Source organism: Staurois parvus, unplaced genomic scaffold, assembly GCF_062004578.1.
Source record: "Staurois parvus isolate SC_StPar_1 unplaced genomic scaffold, SC_StPar_1.0 ptg000487l, whole genome shotgun sequence".
NCBI lineage: Eukaryota > Metazoa > Chordata > Amphibia > Anura > Ranidae > Staurois > Staurois parvus.
Genome location: NW_028318283.1, coordinates 1355802 through 1375477, shown reverse-complemented (window position 1 = coordinate 1375477; position 19676 = coordinate 1355802). Strand labels below are relative to the sequence as shown.

The 19676-nt window shown below is 46.2% G+C and overlaps 2 protein-coding genes across 2 annotated transcripts; both read right to left on the bottom strand.

The window, feature by feature from the left end:
• Positions 1-897: 897 nt before the first annotated feature.
• Positions 898-6148, bottom strand: LOC149452228 (E3 ubiquitin/ISG15 ligase TRIM25-like). The gene has a single exon (XM_089689606.1). The coding sequence runs from the start codon at positions 5740-5742 to the stop codon at positions 4198-4200; it is 1545 nt and encodes a 514-aa protein (XP_089545732.1). The 5' UTR covers positions 5743-6148; the 3' UTR covers positions 898-4197.
• A 9898-nt stretch (positions 6149-16046) lies between these two features.
• Positions 16047-19138, bottom strand: LOC149452227 (E3 ubiquitin/ISG15 ligase TRIM25-like). Its single transcript, XM_089689592.1, has one exon. It carries the CDS (start codon positions 18498-18500, stop codon positions 16953-16955), a length of 1548 nt encoding a protein of 515 aa, XP_089545718.1. The 5' UTR covers positions 18501-19138; the 3' UTR covers positions 16047-16952.
• Between the last annotated feature and the right edge of the window lie 538 nt (positions 19139-19676).

The window sequence follows — 19676 nt, the reverse complement described above, 5'->3', positions numbered from 1 at the left end:
CACAAAAAGGTAAGTTGTAAAGCAAGCCGACGATCCCCGCAGGATGGATGAGATCTGCGGATTGGGGAGCATAATGGATCGGACTCTGATCCATTATGCTCAATCCTCAGATCCAAACCATCCTGCGGGGATCGTCGACATGCAACCTATATGGGGTGACACCGGACCCGCTCCACAAAAAAGGTAAGTTGTAAAGCAAGCCGACGATCCCCTCAGGATGGATCGGATCTGCGGATTGAGCATAATGGATCTGAGTCCGATCCATTATGCTCAATCCGCAGATCCGAACCATCAGGCGGGGATCGTCGGCATGCAACCTATATGGGGTGACACTGGACCAGCTCCACGAAAAGGTAAGTTGTAAAGCAAGCTGACGATCCCCGCAGGATGGATCGGATCTGCGGATTGAGCATAATGGATCGGAGTCCGATCCATTATGCTCAGTCTGCAGATCCGATCCATCCTGCGGGGATCGTCGGAGGGGGTGTCACCAAGTGTTACCGCATCGGATGACACCAACCCTAGGGACACCCCTGGATACTGGACACTCCAGTACATACTGGCCAATAATGCACAGTCATTACCATCTGGTCTATATATTAAATTTTTGTCTTGTATACAAATATATATTTATTTTTATATATTTTTTTAATATAAATATATATATATAAATTTGTGTTTTAATTAGTGACGTGATTGTACTGAGAGTATGAAGCTGGAGTCCATATTCATGAGAATACAGCCAGTCAAGTAGCTGGAAAGGTGTACTGATTGCATCTATTATCTTCCTATGTCCTGCTGATTGCTATTGGCCGTGCTGGCCCAGTCCCCTATACATCTGACCTCAATGTGTGTACATGACAGGTACTCATTGCAAAGATGGAGAAAACAATACAATCACAGAAAACTACATTTTATTTTTACAATGACAACCTACCAATCACCTCTGTGATAACATGACAGAAATACAGTAGCAGTATAAATGTACCGTATTTGCCGGCGTATAAGACGACTGGGCGTATAAGACGACCCCCCTACTTTTCCTGCTAAAATGTAGTGTTTGGGCTATACTCGCCGTATAAGACTACCCCTCTTCCAATGCACACCAGTGGGAGGAATAGTGCCCCATCATTGATGTCAGTGGGAGGAATAGTGCCCCATCATTGGTATCAGTGGGGGGAATAGGTGCCCCTTCATTGGTATCAGTGGCAGGAATGGTGCCCCATCATTGGCATCAGTGGGAGGAATAGTGCCCCATCATTGGTATCAGTGGGGGGAATAGTGCCCCATCATTGGTATCAGTGGGGGGAATAGGTGCCCCATCATTGGTATTAGTGGGAGGAATAGTGCCCCATCATTGGTATCAGTGGCAGGAATAGTGCCCCATCATTGGTGTCAGTGGGAGGAATGGTGTCCCATCATTGGTGTCAGTGAGGGGTGGAATAGTGCCCCATCATTGGTGTCAGTGGGGGGTGGAATAGTGCCCCATCGTTGGTGTCAGTGGGGGGGGGGAATAGTGCCCCATCGTTGGTGTCAGTGGGAGGAATAGTGCCCCATCGTTGGTATCAGTGGGAGGAATAGTGCCCCATCATTGGTATCAGTGACACCAATGATGGGGCACTATTCCTCCCACTGACACTTGCTGACCCTGTTCTAGTACGGTGCTGCTGCAGCCAGCATATGTGGTTGCAGCAGCACCTCTACACAGAGCACTTACCTGCTGCTCCGGCACTCAATTTTCGCGGGGCCGCTCGGCTCCGCCCCCTCGCCGGTGATTGGCCGCCTGTGTGCCTTTCCCGAGCTACAGTTCTGGCGGCCAATCACCGGTGAGGAGGCGGAGCCGCGCAGCCGCACGAACATCCAGTGGCCGAACTGAAGGAGACGCCGCGCTTCCTGGACCGGATCGTCGTGGGACTGGATCCAGGTAAGAGACGTCAGCCCCTGCAAACCCCTGTACTTAATGCCGCAGCCCCCCTAACATGTGTACCGGCGTATAAGACGACCCCCGACTTTTGAGAAGATTTTCAAGGGTCAAAAAGTCGTCTTATACGCCGGCAAATACGGTAATTTTTTGTTACTATTAAGTAACCTCTCATCCTATTAAGATGCAGGAGCAACATTTTCAGAGTAATAAAAATATTTAAAGTTCCACAACCTCTATCAACCAATCAAATCCCCTCTTAGCAGGTCAGATCCTGTCGGTACATTAAGTCCTCTTGCACACGGGACGTTTTTACAGCGGCTGTTTTTGGCTTTTGACGTTTTTTTCTACAGATAGCAAACCCCCCCAGCATGTTATCCTATATTATCAATGTGCAGCGCTGCTTTCCTTTTTTGTCTTGCGTTCATCATTTATTCTTTGATGTTATCCTATGTGTCCATGCATACACAGACTGTAATCAATGTTTTTTTGGTTGGGATGTTTTTTGGCTGGAAAAAAACCCCCAGGACTAGTGGGTTTCTAGATTTTTTCTTTAGCTGTAAAAATGCCGTAAAAATGAAAAATGCGGTAAAATGCACAAACCAGCTTTTTTGGAAGTTTTTTGGACCCCCCCCCCCCCCTCCAATTTTTTTTGGTCAAACAAATGCTAGAAAATGCTAAAAATACAAAAGTGGGAAAATGCTGTTAAACACAGGAAAACGCAGCTAAACGCGTCAAAACGCTAAAAAAAGCTGATAAACTCACATTTTTAACGTGACTTTATGCAGCTAACGTTACGAACGTTATCAAAATGTCCCGTGTGCATGAGGACTAAGAGATAAATGATGATTGGTTGATGTGGGTTACAGCACTTTATATACAGGACTATTGGGTTTCTAGAAGTGTTTTTTAGCTGTAGAAATGCTTAAAAACGTGGTAAAATGGCGCAAACCAGCGGTATTGGATGTTTTTTTGACCCCCCCAATTTTGTTTTTGGTGATAAAAATGCTAGAAAACACTAAAAATGCAAACGTGGAAAAATGCAGCGAAATGCGGGAAAACGTAACTAAACGCGTCAAAACGCTAATGCAAAAACGCTAAACAAAAGTGATAAACTCGCATTTTTAATGTGACTTTACACAGCTAACGTTACCAGCGTTATCAAAACATCCCGTGTGCATGAGGACTAAGAGATAAATGATGATTGGTTGATGAGGGTTACAGCACTTTACATACAGCAAAGTCAAAGTCATCCACTGAAAACAAAATTACAAATAAATCTGTGGAATAGAGCTGACATGTATGTATTTCCTATGTATAGATATATCTATAAAAAAAATGTGTTAATATTAAGTAAGCTCTCATCATATTACGATGCGTGAGCATCATTTTCAGAGTAATAAAAATGTTTAAAGTTCCACAACCTCTATCAACCAATCAAATCTCCTCTTACCAGGTCAGAGCCAGTACAATAGGTCCTCATGCACACTTGACATTTTTACAGCAGCTGTTTTTGGCTTTTGATGTTTTTTTTTCTACAGATAGTAAACCCCCCAGCATGCACACATAGACTGTAATCAACGTTTTTTTGGATGGAGAAAAATCCAGAGCTATTGGGTTTCTAGAGGAGTTTTTTAGCTGTAAAAATGATCTAACGCTGAAAAAAAAGGTAAAAAGCCGCAAACCGGTGTTTTTGGACTTTTTTTGACCAAAAACAATATTTTTTTGGGTAAAAAAAAGACGCTAAAAAATACTAACATGGAAAAACACGGGGAACTGCCATTAAATGCGTCAAAACGCAGCTAAACGCTAATGCAAAAATGCTATAAAAAGCTGAAAAACTCCGGTTTATGGCCTGCATAAGTTGCATTTTTAAGTTGCTAGAATTGTCTTTGGAGCTCCAGCCAGAAGGTGATATGTTATATACAGGTGGAGTCTGGTGAGGCACTTCTTGGCTTTATATACAGTCTCTCTCGGGGAATCCAGGGTTGTGTTACTTCCACCATCATTTTTGGTTCTGTCCCCAATTACCTTGGACCCTCACTTCCTGCAACAAAATGGTTGCGCTGTTCCCACCACATCGTTCCTTCTTTATATAGAATACATTAGGAATTTAACATTCCATTGTAAAGATTTCACTATTGAAATCCCTGAGAGAGATAAGAAACCAACATGGGCTTAAACTATTCAACATTTGGCAAATACCAATCAGAATTGGGTGGATCGATAAAACGGGCACCGACTGCACAGAATGAAACATACAGCACAATATATTCCTAGTTGGTAATTGTCATTGATCCATTCCAAATACAGATCACGAGATGGAGGGGCTTGATGAAGGTGGTGGTGAAGGTGTGGATGTGTCCGATTGGGTCACACAGCTCATAAAAGGAGATCTGCCCGGCCTCATAATCCAGATAGATCCTGAATTTATGGCTGGTAGGCTTGGGAAGAAACGGTATACATTTACCTCCATGTATAGTATTATACTTATATTCCTTTTGCAAACACCAGGAATACTTATTATCCCCAATATACGATTTCCTGTCCATATTCGGGTAACACAACCCGACTCTCCAGCTGTTTGAATTACTTGTGTCCACCTCCCAGCAATGCTGTCCTGAAGAAAAATGTCTCCTGCTTAGAACTTGATAGTTCCTAAATCGTTTGGGAGTTTCTGGGCGATTTAATTTTACTGCTGACAAAGATGCAGTTTTCAAATCTCCTGAAATCTGTATATGATTAGATGCAGTTTCCTCATCAAGTAAAACTCCTTCTGGCTGCTGAATACAGATGGGAATATCTTTCATTAGATCAGATAATTGGTGTAGTCTGTCTGTGATGAGATCCTCATTGAAATCACCTTCACTCAGAATCATTGAGTCCATATTATCCTCCTGCTCAGTATGACAGAGGTCCTCTCCGTCTGAGTTCTGATCCTTCAGGAAGGACATTGGGTCGGTGGTTTTACACAATTCCTCAATGTCACTCATCTTCATGGACAGCTCGTTCTTCTGTTTCTCCAGCTGTTGAATCATACTGGACACAGACTGTAAGATCTTTTCTTTATGCATGGAAATCTCACTCAGGACTCTCTTCTCAAGTTCTTCCAGCTCTCTCCTGATATCTCTGAACAGGGCAGTGACTCTCTCTATTACATCGGCTGCTTTTCCTTGTACATCTGTCCTGCTTTCCTGTAGACTCTGGACCTGTTTCTCAGCCCATGCTTTCTTTGAGGTCATCATCTCCAGATCCTTTTTTAGCTTCTCCTTCGTCTTCTTGAAGGCCTCATCCAGTGACTCCACCTGATGTCCTTTGTGTTCTCCAACAGCAATACAGTAAACACAGATACAAACCCTTTCCTTTGGGCAGTAATACTCCACAATCTTCTTATGGATGGAGCATTTTTTGTTTCCGGGGAAGATGGTAGGATCAGATAGGATGTGTTCTGGTGACTTGGAATGGATGCTCAAATGTTTGCCACAGAGAGAACTTTCACAGAGCAGGCAGGATTTTATAGCCGGTACAGGAGACTCCACACAATACGTACAACAGATTCCCGTATCTTCCTGATCGGGCTGAGAAATGAGGAACTTCTCCGCGATGTTACGTAGAGCTCTTGCGTTAAACAGTACAGGTCGCTCCTGGAACTCCTCTCTGCACTCCGGACAGACATAAAGTCCAGACGCCTCCTGAGAATCCAGCACATGGTCAATACATTCCCGGCAGAAGTTGTGTCCACATCTCAGTGTTACCGGATCCGTATAAATGCTCAGACAGATGGAGCAGCTCAGCTCGTCTCTCAGGTCAGCAGATGCCATTGTAGCCGGCAGGAGGAGAAATTAAACTGGAGGACAAGACAGATGGAATAATATACAGGAAGAGTCACCAAAGCTCCACTTGTCCAGATCACCTTTCGAAGAACCAGTCCATGCACAACTCCAAGATCTCAAACGTCTGAAGGTTTCTAACGTAGTTTGCAGATCTGACCTGACTTTGTAGCCGCTCTTGATGGATTTCACACGCTCCAAGGTCGTGAACACATCTGCAACTCGACAAATGTACGGGTTCAAACAATGATCTCACCGCTCTTTGGATCATTCATTGTGTCCTTCAAACCTCTCTCTTTGTTCGGAGGCTCCACAGAGCTGAATCCTCAACTTCAGTTGATTCAAACAATGATCCCGCTTTTCTCTGAGCAGCAAGAAACAGTTTGACTTCCTGGTCATGTGACCATTGTCCCGCCCACAGAAGGAATTAAAGGTACAGAGCACAGTCTAGCAATTAAAGGGACAGTGACCTTCTATTTAAATCGGGTGTTTTTTCCCTCAGAGAGTAGGTTAGAAAAGCAAAGAGCGGGTGTGGCCAGGGCTGCATCTCAAAAGGGGTGCAAGGTATAGGAATGCATGCGTGCTTTGAGCCAGGGTTGCCACCTCATCCCTTTAAACCCGAACACATATTAATGACACGGGTTCTGAGGCTGATTGACCCCCGGTTCACATCTGTGCGGGTAGTGCCGCTGCTGAACCGCACGAAAATCCGTGCAGCCGCACCACCCGCACAGAGACTTGTGGACCCGCAGGCGGGTGCCATTAGTTCTAATGGCACATCGCAGGCACTGGAAAACGCAACCGTACAGGGAACCTCAGCTGCGTTTTCCAAAGACGTGCAAGGACTTCTTTCTCTGCGTATCACGGGCACGGGAGTCCATTCAAATGAATGGGCTCTTGTGCCTGCGCAAAATGCGGCCCACGCGGCCTCATAGATGTGAACAGGGGGGTGAACGCAGATAAGGCACAAAGTGAGTTTCACTCGCCCTCTAGAGGATTCCCCCCCCCCCTTCCTGACCAGGACATTTGTTTGCATTATGGCGCTGCGTTACTTTAACTGACATTTGCGCGGTCATGCAACGCTGCACCCAAATTAAATTTACGACTTTTTTCCCCCACAAATAGAGATTTCTTTTGGTGGTATTTGATCGCCTGTGCATTGTTAATTTTTTGCGCTATAAATAACACAGCCCAACAATTTTGAGAAAAAAACAATAGGGTTGTCTCTCCGGACGTCTAGGGGTGTCTCTCCCGATGTCTATGGGTGACTCTCCCGATGTCTAGGGGTGGCTCTTCCAACGTCTAGGGGTGGTTCTCCCGATGTCTAGGGGTGGTTCTCCCAATGTCTAGGGGTGTCTCTCCCGACATCTAGGGGTGTCTCTCCCGACATCCAGGGGTGGTTCTCCCGATGTCTAGGGTGGCTCTCCGACATCTAGGGGTAGTTCTCCCGATGTCTAGGGTGTCTCTCCTGACATCTAGGGGTGTCTCTCCCGACATCTAGGGGTGGTTCTCCCGATGTCTAGGGTGGCTCTCCGACATCTAGGGGTAGTTCTCCCGATGTCTAGGATGTCTCTCCTGACATCTAGGGGTGGCTCTCCCGACATCTAAGGGTGGTTCTCCCAATGTCATGGGGTGGTTCTCCCGATGTCTAGGGTGTCTCTCCCGACATCTAGGGGTGTCTCTCCCGACATCTAGGGGTGGTTCTCCCGACGTCTAGGGTGGTTCTCTCGATGTCTAGGGTGGCTCTCCCGACATCTAGGGGTGTCTCTCCCGACATCTAGGGGTGGTTCTCCTGATGTCTATGGGTGGCTCTCCCGACATCTATGGATGGCTCTCCCGACATCTATGGATGGCTCTCCCGATGCTTTCCTCTTCTCCCTGATTCCAGATTGAGGATAGCTTTTACCATTCTCGTACAATGTTGGTCTATTGGTCCTGATTTGTACTTGATGCTACTGTACCTCTTGCTAGGGCACGTTAACCGAGGGGCTTTGGGAAATGGGTAGCACAGCGAGGAGCCTGTCTGAGTGAAGGATAAGGTATTATATCTTATTCATCTACTCCTAGACTTACTAAGCATTTAGCTCTTGCATGCTGGGAGTTGCCCTCACTGCAAGGGTCATTTTTCCTGGTGCCTGGAGTTGGCCTTGAATGCTGATGTGAAGCGTGCAGCAAACAGGATGGTGCCATGACTGCATAGATAGAGAAATGCTAATGCTGGGGACATGGGGCTAACTAAGTGTCCACATTGGACTTGTCACCCCCTACAACCAACCCTCTTTTTTTTCTTGTATTGTGTTCATTGTTAACAGCTTCAATGTGACCATAAACCCAAAACCAAACATGAAATACACTTCAGCTTACCATTCATTAAATGTGGTGGCTGCATTAGTTTTCTTTTTTTAGGCTCCCCCCCCCCCGTGTTCACCTGATGATCTCACCAGTAACACACCTCCTGTATTAGAGCGCTCCCACTCTGGATGAAGGAGCACAGCAGCATTGTCATCCTGGGGAAAGGGGAGTGTTAGATGTACTAGCATGTTTAAAAATGAACAAGAAATCAAAGCCAAACTCCAGCTCACATTGCAGTTACACAAGCAGTTACAGTTCTTTTTCCCTTTTGGGATAAAGGTTTTACATAAACAAATAAAGTTACTCATTATAAGCAGCCCTGTCAGTGGTAAATAGTTTGTCTCAACACTCTAGTTGCTACATGTGCAGGAGAGCTTGTTCTGTTGAAAAACAACAGACTCACTGGACAGATCCCCAGATTAAAATAAAGGAAAGAAAGCCTAAAAAAGAAAACGAATGCAACCATCACATCTAAGAACTGGTAAGCTGCATTAGCCTAAACAGGCGCAATGACGTACATGTACATGATTGTGCCTGTGCATGCTGCCCCTCCACAGTATATGTACTGTGACGGGTCAGCAAGTGGTTAAACAAAATAAAATATCATCTGTAGGCTGCCTTGGGGTCACCATACACCTTGCAATCTGACTGTCCATGTTGATTACTTGTTAGACCCAAGCACAGTCATGTAGGAGGTCACATGCTCCCCGTGGTTCAGGTCAGGTTTACATCATGTTCAGAACACGTATAGATCAGGTTCAGGTCCGGATTCACAACTGATGACATGTGCGGTTTTGAAGCAGTTCCCATAGAAGTCAATAGCCTGTAATCTGGACCTGAATCAGACCACACTGCTCAGAAATCGGACAGGACTCTTTTCCAATCTGCACTGAATTCACACTGCCAGTGCACCGTACGTATGTGAACAGGCACCATAGGAAGCATTGCTATTTCTCATGTCATGCGGACTGAATGCGGTTCAAACCGCATCCAATCCGCATATATGTTAACCGGCACGTAAAAAGATAGCAGCTGCAATTTTTTATGTCCCACAATATATGTGCAACTGTTTATCATACACAATGTAATTCCCCATTTTTTTGTAAAATATAAAAGATGAGGTTGCGGCGAGTAAATAGATACCAAACATACCAAGTCTTAAAATTGTGTGTGCCCATGATGTCATGAGAAAGAATGGTACCCAAAAATATCCATAGGCCATGATTTAAAAGCCTCTACAGAACATCAGCTTAGAGTGAACTATGACCTCTGGTACGAGCAGGGGCGGACTGACAACTCATGGGGCCCCCGGGCAATGGGGTATCATGGAGCCCCTGTGTCCTTGCCCGCACTGAAACCACACCCAAAAAAGCCTATGAAAGGCTCCAGGGGCATCTCATGGGGCCCCCTACTGACCCCGGGCCCTCGGGCATTGCTCGAGTGCCTGAATGGTCAGTCCGCCCCTGGGTATGAGAATGATTGCTCTCACTGTGATATTCATGGCAATACCTCCCATATGTCGTGTGCTGGCACTTTACACATACGTGCACATCCTGGGCATGGGATTGCATGTGTGGGTGTGCGCAGGGCGACGTGCATTGCTTTTAATCTTTTTTTTGTTTTTTACAAAATTTTTATCAGTATTAACCTCTTGCCGACCGCGCATAGCCGAATGACGGCTTCACCGCGGCCGGCCAGTTCTGGGTGGACGTCATATGACGTCCTCCCAGAACGCGCTCTCCTGCGCGCCCCAGGGGGCGCGCACCCGGCGATCTCCGTGATCGCTGTGTCCTACGGACACAGCTGATCACGTGATGTGGTGAAAGGCCGATCCCACCGGCCTTTTACCACGTGATCAGCGGTGTCCAATGACACGCTGATCACAGGGAAATGCAAGTGCCGGTTCTCGGCTGCACTTTCCTCACGCTGTCAGATCGTGAGGAAAGTACTGCCGAGAACCGGCAGTTGTCAGAGCGGGGATCGGCACCGATCATCAGGGCACTGATGATCAGTGCCCTGATGATCGGTGCCCAGCAGTGACACCTGCAAGTTCCGCCCAGCAGTGCGCCCACTAGCTCCGCCCACCCGTGCCCAGCAGTGCACCCACCTGTGCCCAGCAGTGCCCCCACCTGTGCCCAGCAGTGCACCCACCTGTGCCCACCCACCTGTGCCCACCAGTGCCACCCACCTGTGCCCACCCACCAGTGCTGCCCACCAGTGCCACCCACCAGTGCAGCCCAGCAGTGCTGCCAGTCAGTGCCACCAGTCAGTGCCCAGGGGTTGTGCCAGTCAGTGCTGCCAGTCAGTGCCCAGCAGTGATGCCAGTCAGTGCCGTCTATCAGTACCCATAATCAGTGTCACCTATCAGTGCCGCCTATCAGTGCTGCATATCAGTGCCGCCTATCCGTGACCCCTAATTAGTGCTGTCTATCAGTGCCGCCTATCCGTGCCACCTCATTAGTACTGCCTATCAGTGCCCATCAGTGCCGCCTATCAGTGCTGCCTCATCAACGCACATCAGTGAAGGAGAAAAAATACCTGTTTGAAAAATTTTATAAAAGAAACAAATAAACTTTTTTTTTTTTCAAATTTTTTGCACTTTTTTTATTAATAGCGCAAAAAGTAAAGCGCCCAGTGGCGATTAAATACCACCAAAAGAAAGCTCTATTTGTGAGAAAAAAATGGTCAAAATTTCATATGGGTACAATGTTGCATGACCGCGCAATTGTCAATCAAAGTGCGGCAGCGCTGAAAGCTGAAAATTGGCCTGGTAAGGAAGGGGGTATAAGTGCCTGGTAGGCAAGCGGTTAATGGAGGAATCCCTCCTGAGGAGCTATTGTGTTCTCCTGGCGGGGGTGGGGGCGTGGAGCCGTCCTCCCAGGAGAACACAGTGATCACTGTTAGTGGCTGTAGCCGTTGGCAATAACTGCATTCTAAAACTTTGACATGCTTGTCATACCCAAGCCGATCAATGGATCAATTTTGGTACAATTAGCTTGCCCATAGATCAGTGGTTCTCAACCTTTCTAATGCTGCGACCCTTTAATACAGTTCCTCATGTTGTGGTGACCCCCAACCATAAAATTATTTTCGTTGCTACTTCATAACTGTAATTTTGCAGTGGGAGGAATAGTGCCACATCATTGGTGTCAGTGGGAGGAATAGTGCCCCATCATTGGTATCAGTGGGAGGAATAGTGCCCCATCATTGGTGTCAGTGGGCGGAATAGTGCCCCATCATAGGTGTCAGTGGGGGGAATAGTGCCCCATCATTGGTATTAGTGGGAGGAATAGTGCCCCATCATTGGTGTCAGTGGGCGGAATAGTGCCCCATCATAGGTGTCAGTGGGGGGAATAGTGCCCCATCATTGGTATTAGTGGGAGGAATAGTGCCCCATCATTGGTATTAGTGGGAGGAATAGTGTCCCATCATTGGTGTCAGTGGGAGGAATAGTGCCCCATCATTGGTGTCAGTGGGAGGAATAGTGCCCCATCATTGGTGTCAGTGGGGGGAATAGTGCCCCATCATTGGTGTCAGTGGGAGGAATAGTGCCCCATCATCGGTATCAGTAAGAGGAATAGTGCCCCATCATTGGTATAAGTGGGAGGAATAGTGTCCCATCATTGGTGTCAGTGGGGGGAATAGTGCCCCATCATTGGTGTCAGTGGGGGGAATAGTGCCCCATCATTGGTGTCAGTGGGAGGAATAGTGCCCCATCATTGGTGTCAGTGGGAGGAATAGTGCCACATCATTGGTGTCAGTGGGAGGAATAGTGCCCCATCATTGGTATTAGTGGGAGGAATAGTGCCCCATCATTGGTGTCAGTGGGCGGAATAGTGCCCCATCATAGGTGTCAGTGGGGGGAATAGTGCCCCATCATTGGTATTAGTGGGAGGAATAGTGCCCCATCATTGGTATTAGTGGGAGGAATAGTGTCCCATCATTGGTGTCAGTGGGAGGAATAGTGCCCCATCATTGGTGTCAGTGGGAGGAATAGTGCCCCATCATTGGTGTCAGTGGGGGGAATAGTGCCCCATCATTGGTGTCAGTGGGAGGAATAGTGCCCCATCATCGGTATCAGTAAGAGGAATAGTGCCCCATCATTGGTATAAGTGGGAGGAATAGTGTCCCATCATTGGTGTCAGTGGGGGGAATAGTGCCCCATCATTGGTGTCAGTGGGGGGAATAGTGCCCCATCATTGGTGTCAGTGGGAGGAATAGTGCCCCATCATTAGTGTCAGTGGGAGGAATAGTGTCCCATCATTGGTGTCAGTGGGAGGAATAGTGTCCCATCATTGGTGTCAGTGGGAGGAATAGTGCCCCATCATTGGTGTCAGTGGGAGGAATAGTGCCCCATCATTGGTGTCAGTGGGAGGAATGAGGAATAGTGCCCCATCATTGGTGTCAGTGGGGGGAATAGTGCCCCATCGTTGGTGCCAGTGGGAGGAATAGTGCCCCATCATTGGTGCCAGTGGGAGGAATAGTGCCCCATCGTTGGTGTCAGTGGGGGGAATAGTGCCCCATCATTAGTGTCAGTGGGAGGAATAGTGCCCCATCATTGGTGCCAGTGGGAGGAATAATGCCCCATCATTGGTGCCAGTGGGAGGAATAGTGCCCCATCGTTGGTGTCAGTGGGGGGAATAGTGCCCCATCATTGGTGCCAGTGGGAGGAATAGTGCCCCATCGTTGGTGTCAGTGGGAGGAATAGTGCCCCATCGTTGGTGTCAGTGGGGGGAGGAATAGTGCCCCATCGTGGTGTCAGTGGGGGGAAGAATAGTGCCCCATCGTTGGTGTCAGTGGGGGGAGGAATAGTGCCTCATCGTTGGTGTCAGTGGGGGAGGAATAGTGCCCCATCCTTGGTGTCAGTGGGGGGAGGAATAGTGCCCCATCCTTGGTGTCAGTGGGGGGAGGAATAGTGCCCCATCCTTGGTGTCAGTGGGGGGAGGAATAGTGCCCCATCCTTTGTGTCAGTGGGGGGAGGAATTGTGCCCCATCCTTGGTGTCAGTGGGGGGAGGAATTGTGCCCCATCCTTGGTGTCAGTGGGGGGAGGAATTGTGCCCCATCCTTGGTGTCAGTGGGGGGAGGAATTGTGCCCCATCCTTGGTGTCAGTGGGGGGAGGAATAGTGCCCCATCCTTGGTGTCAGTGGGGGGAGGAATAGTGCCCCATCCTTGGTGTCAGTGGGGGGAGGAATAGTGCCCCATCCTTGGTGTCAGTGGGGGGAGGAATCGTGCCCCATCGTTGGTGTCAGTGGAGGGAGGAATCGTGCCTCATCGTTGGTGTCAGTGGGAGGAATAATGCCCCATCATTGGTATTAGTGACACCAATGATTGGGCACTGTTCCTCCCACTGACACCAATGATACTTACCATGCTGACCCCTGCTCCAGCCTGGGCTCGCTCGCTCCCTCCCTCTCCCATGGTACAGACACTTACCAGTCAGCTGTCTTCCTTCTTCGGCCGATCTCCTCCTCTTCACTCGCTCGATCTTCGCGGTGCCGCTCGGCTCCTCCTCTCCAAGCTCCACCTCCTCGCCGGTGATTGGCCGCCTGTGTGCCTCTCCTGAGCTACAGTTCTGGCGGTCAATCACCGGCGAAGATTGATCCCGGGGGTGTGTCCAGATGACGGGCGGCATGTCATCCCGCCCACACCTGGAGACGGATAGAGGAGCGGTGTCTCGGTTCCTAAGACCATCGGAAATATGTGTTTTCCGATGGTCTTAGGCGACCCCTGTGAATGTGTCGTTCGACCCCCAAAGGGGTCGCGACCCACAGGTTGAGAACCGCTGCCATAAATGGACTGAATTTTGGTCCTGCTAAACCAGTCGAGATTCGATCCATCTATGACTGGCTTAAGGTTTGTAGGGTATTAATCCAACATAAAAGGTATATGTATAAAGATATATACAGCTTCCAGCCCAAATGTCTGGTTAAAGTGGTTCCAAAGGCTCAAGGTTTTTGACCTTCTATGCAATAAGGGAAAAAACCTTCTGGGTGCAGCTCCCCCCCCCCACCAGCCACCCCTTATACTTACCTGAGGCCCGCCTTGATACAGCGATGTGTTTGAGAACAGCGACTCTCTGTGTTCTCTCTCTCCTCACTGGCTCACACTGCAGCGGGAGCCATTGGCTTCTGCTACTGTCAATCACACCCAGTGAACCAATGGGGAGCTGGGGCGGGGCAAGGCCTAACCGTACTCTGTGTGTGAACGGACACACAGAGCTTTGCTCGGGAGTGAGCCTGCTCAAGTGCCCCATAGCAAGAGGTCTGCTATTGGGGGCACTGGGCAGAGGGGAGGAGCCAGGACCGCTGGTGGAGGACCCATAAAGAACTTGCAGGATGCTTGTTTGTTGGGACCATGCGGTGGTTTGACTAGTCCTCTTCCCCATATGGGATTGATACGTTTTTCCCTGGCCCCTTATTGAGAATGACAGTTGATGAGGTATAGGATCAGTATCATCCTTATGCAATTAGTAATTCATTCTTGTTTAGCTGATCACATCTCCCTAGTGGTGGTCTTCTCATGGGCCACCAAGACATACCAGGACAGAGTTTCCCACTGACTTACCAGCAAAATGCCTATTTATAAGTGAAATCGAATTCTGACTGTGGAAGTGATTACTGTACCTATATTTCTGAGATCTAAGGTCCTGAGGAAGCGGACCATCCCGTGAAACGCGTCAACTTACATTCAAAGATCTCTGAGGACTTCTAGGCTACAGTTCTTCCACCAATTTTTGTGGAAGACAAGTGGTAGAAATAATGTCCTGTTTTAAATTTTTTTTTTCTATATTTTTAATGAAAATATTTTTAATAAAATAAATTTTTTTAAATCAGTGTAATAAAGACATATAACATTTCTTTTAACATTTAAGTCATGTGTATATTTGACCATTGGAGGGATATTTAAAGTTCCACTGTTTGTTTTTGATGGGGATGACACCCTCCAATGGTATAACCCACGAGTAACACCACCCCCCTATACATATATTAGTTTAGGACCCAAAAAAAGATTGGGGCTGCTCTGTGCAAAACCATTACACAGAGCAGGTACATATACCATGTTTATTATTAAAAAAAAATATTTATATATATATATATATACACACACACACACATATACATATATACATATATATATATATTTTTTTTTCCCCCCTTATTTATTTATTTCTATTTCCCTTAGAATCACTTTAAGGCTCCATGCATGCTAGCATTTTTTTAAAGCTCCTAGAAGCTAAATCATGTTATCCTATGTGTCCATGCACACTATTTTAGCCTACTAGCATTTTTCAATCCTCAGCGTTTATGAGCGGAAAAAAAGATTGTTTTTGTAGTTCAGCTGCTAAAAAACTCCTAACAACTTTTTTCAATAAATGGTTTCTTCAACTGAGGCTCCATGCACACTAGCGTTTTTTATAAGTTAAACCTTGGATAAAAAAAAAATGCCAGTAATAGCGTTTTGTTGGGGGATTTAGTAGCGTTTAGGAGCACTAGCTTTTTTTTAGCATTTTTACAGTATATGTAGGAAAAAAAAGCTAGCGCCCCTAAACGCTACTAAATCCCCCAACAAAACGCTAGTCCTGGCATTTTTTTTTTATCCAGGGTATTTTGAGCTTATAAAAAACGCTAGTGTGCATGGTGCCTCAGTTGAAGAAACCATTTATTGAGTAAAAATAAACAACTAAAATCATGGTGCCATCCAGACACCCGGTGTCCCAGAACTTGGTTCTATGCCTTTGCTGACACCTTTGATGTGAACCTAAACATAGAAGCAACCTTGTTCCATCCACTCTCCAGAATCAGGATGGGAACGTGTATACCTTTCAATGTGAGTGATATATACATGAGATTGAAAAGATGAAAAAAACAGAGATCTCAGAAAAGTATCATTTACCCATCACCTTTATTATATTATGACAGAAACACATTAGTAGTATAAATGGAAACATTTGTCAATGTTAAAGAAAGCTCTCACCAAATTAAAGAAATACTAAAAGGTTCTTTTTTTTTTTAATAACAAACATGTCATACTTAGCTGCTCTGTGCAGTGGTTTTGCAGCCTGGATCCTTCACTTTCTCGGGTCCCCCCCGCAGTCGATGCCCCCATAGCAGGCGGCGTGATATGGGGGCACCTGCTGCTCCTTTTGTCCATTCACACATGGAACCGTGGCTTAGTCTGCCCCCTCTCTCTCTCCTCATTGGCTGACAGGCTGTGATTGACAGCAGCGAGAGCCAATAAGGAGGCAGAGACCCAGGACAACTGAGGATGTCATGCACATCGCTGGATCTCGATGGGGCTCAGGTAAGTATTGAGGGGGCTGGGGGAGTTGCTGTACACAGAAGGCTTTTTACCTTTACAACAACTTTTTTTTTTTTTATGGTTGAACTGGATGGACTTTTGTCTTTTTTCAGACAGACTAACTATGTAACTACTTTAAAATAAAATAGTACACAATACTCCATTATAATCAATGCATTAACATGTAATACAAGAACGGGATCCCCCTAAAGATTTCACCACTGGAATCCCTGGGAAAGATATGAAACCAACATGAGACCAAGCATCTGCCAAGAACTGAACTGTTAGATTTGGGTCTACCGATAAAACCGTCACTGACTGCACAGAATAAGGCTGGCCATACATTATACAATTTTCTTGAGAATTTTGCTTTAGATTTACTAAACACCATATAATATGAGGTCAAACCTATACAACATTTTCAGTTGTATCCAAATAGGCAGGCCCTTGCACTACATAGATGAAGGTAAATCTAAAGGAAATTGGGCAGAAATTGAACAGAAAATTGTATAGTGTATGGCAGCCTAACACATACCGCACAATATATCCCTAGCTGATAATTGACACTGATCCATGCCAAACACTGATCACAAAATAGAGGGGCTCAGTAAAGGTGGTGGAGAAGGTGTGGATGTGTCTGACCGGGTTACACAGCTCAGACAACGAGATCCGCCCACTCTCATAATCCAGATAGATCCTGAATCTATGGCTGGTTGGCTTATGAGGAAGTGGCATAAACATATGTTCATGCATTTTATTATAGTCATCACTGTCCCTTCGCAAACACCAGGAATGTTTATTGTTTCCAACAAGTGATGACTTGTCCATACTGGGATAACACAACCCGACTCTCCATCCAATGGAATTACTTGTGTCCACCTCCCAGGAATGACGCCCTGAAGAAAAACTTCTTCTGCTTAGAACCTGATAGTTCCTGAACCTTTTCGGAGATTCTGGATGGCTGAATTTTACTTCTGAAAAAGAGGCAGTTTTTAAATCCCTTGAAACCTGTATATCATTAGCAGCTGTTTCCTCATCGAGTAAACCACTTTCTGGTTGCTGTATACAGAGGTAAATGTCTGTTATAACATCAGATATTATGTTTAATCTGTCAGCGATGGCATCCTCATTGAAATCACCTTCACTTGGAATCATTGTGTCTATATTATCCAGCTGGTTAGTATGACAGATGAGCTCTTCGTCTGAGTTCTGATCCTGTAGGATGGTCATTGGGTCGGTGGCATTACACAATTCCTCAATATCACTTTTCTTCTTGGACAGCTCCTCCTTCTGTATCTCCAGCTGTTGGACTAAATTGAACACAGACAGTGAGACCTTCTCCTCCTGCATGGAAATCTCACTCAGGACTCTCTTCTCAAGTTCCTCCAGATCTCTCTTGACATCTCTGAACAGGGCAATGAATCTCAATATTACACAGTCTGCTTTTTCTCGTACATCTGATGTGCGTTCCTGTAGACACCAGATCTGTTTCTCAGCCCATACTTTATTTGAGGTTATCATCTCCAGATCTTTCCTCAACTTCTTCTTCTTCTTCTCGGAGGCCTCATCCAGTGTCTCTACTTGGTGTCCTTTGTGTTCTCCAACAGCAATACAGTAAACACAGATATAAGCCATGTCCTCAGTGCAGTAATACTCCACAATCTTATTATGGATGGAGCATTTTCTGTTCTCCGGGTAGTTGGTAGGATCATATAAAACGTGTTCTGGTGACTTGACATGGAATCTCAAATGTTTGCCACACAGAGAACTTTCACAATGCAAGCAGGATTTTACAGCCGGTTCAGGAGAGTCCACACAGTAAGTACAATACATTCCTGTGTCTTTCTGACTGGGCTCTGAAATGAGGAACTTCTCCGCGATGCTACGTAGAGCCCTAGCATTAAACAGTACAGGTTGACTCTGGAACTGCTGTCTGCACTCCGGACAGGTATAAAGTTCAGACGACCTCTGAGTGTCCAAAGCACGATAAATACAGACCCGGCAAAAGTTGTGTCCACATCTCAATGTTACCGGATCCGTAAAAATGTTCAGACAGATGGAGCAGCTCAGATCATCTTTCAGATCAACACATGCCATTGTAGCCAACAGGAGGAGAGATGAATGAAACTAAAAGTTTTTTCAACTTTCGTTAAACAAGATGCGTAGAGTAATCCAATAGAAGAGTAATCCAATAGAAGAGTAATCCAATAGAAGAGTAATCCAATAGAAGAATCACCAGAGCTCCACTTGTGCAGCTCACCTTTCAAAGAACCAGTCCACACAGATACTCCAGGATCTCAAATGTTTGAAGGCTTTAAAAAGAGTTTGTAGAGCTGATCTGACTTTGTAGCAGCACTTGATGGATTTAACACACCTCAAGGTTGTGAATGCATCTGCAAGTCCCCAAATGATAGTCTCCTTTGCATCAATTCAAACAATGAACCAAGTCATTCAATGTCTTCTTCAGGCCACTCTCTTTGCTCAAAGGCTCTGCAGGGCTGAGTTGTCCACTTCAGTTGCCTCCAACAGTGAACCAGCTTTCCTCTCTGCAGTCAGAAATACTGTAGTTTGAATTCCTAGTCATGTGATTGCTGTCCCACCCACAAAGGGAATCCTATTGTACTCAAAGATTAGGTCCACCTACAAACAAACATTCTCATTGCCAGCACCCATGCCCTCAAGCCCCTCACCCTCCTGAAAGAGAAACAAAATGGTGGGTGTGGTGAGGGCTTAAAACTGCATATCATACAATATACAAGGTTCTGGAATGCCTGTGGTGTGGTGTAGGGCTCAGGGCTCTTCCTCCAACCCATGACACCTCCAAGTACAGAGCTCTTCCCTCAATCCCCCCACTACAGACCTACATGCCTTAAATCAAACAATATTCTGGCAGCTCACACTTTTTGCAGTATTGTACTGGGAGTCCAGACCAGAGAGCAATGATTTACTTTGGCCATTATTTAACCCAGAAAAGGAGGGGGTCTTGGGGTAGCATTAGAGAACAGGGGAGTATTACAGCAAAAGCAATTTTTTTATTTTATACTTGTTAGTAAATCTATTGTTCATTATTTTTAAACCACTTCAGTAGCAGAGCATTTTTGTCTTTTTTTGGACGCATGTAAATATCTGCATTTTTGGCCATAAAATTACTTAAAATTCCCAGGACATTATGTATTTTCTGAAAACAAAGGCCTTACGAATGAAAAAGATCTCAGTCGTACAAGGCACGATCATTCGATGTTCATACAGTGTGTACACAACGTTCGACGACCG

What these genes read in the sequence shown, in the direction of transcription:
- LOC149452227 (XM_089689592.1), bottom strand. Translation starts at nt 18,500, where the DNA reads ATGGCATGTGTTGATCTGAAAGATGATCTGAGCTGCTCCATCTGTCTG.
- LOC149452228 (XM_089689606.1), bottom strand. Translation starts at nt 5,742, where the DNA reads ATGGCATCTGCTGACCTGAGAGACGAGCTGAGCTGCTCCATCTGTCTG.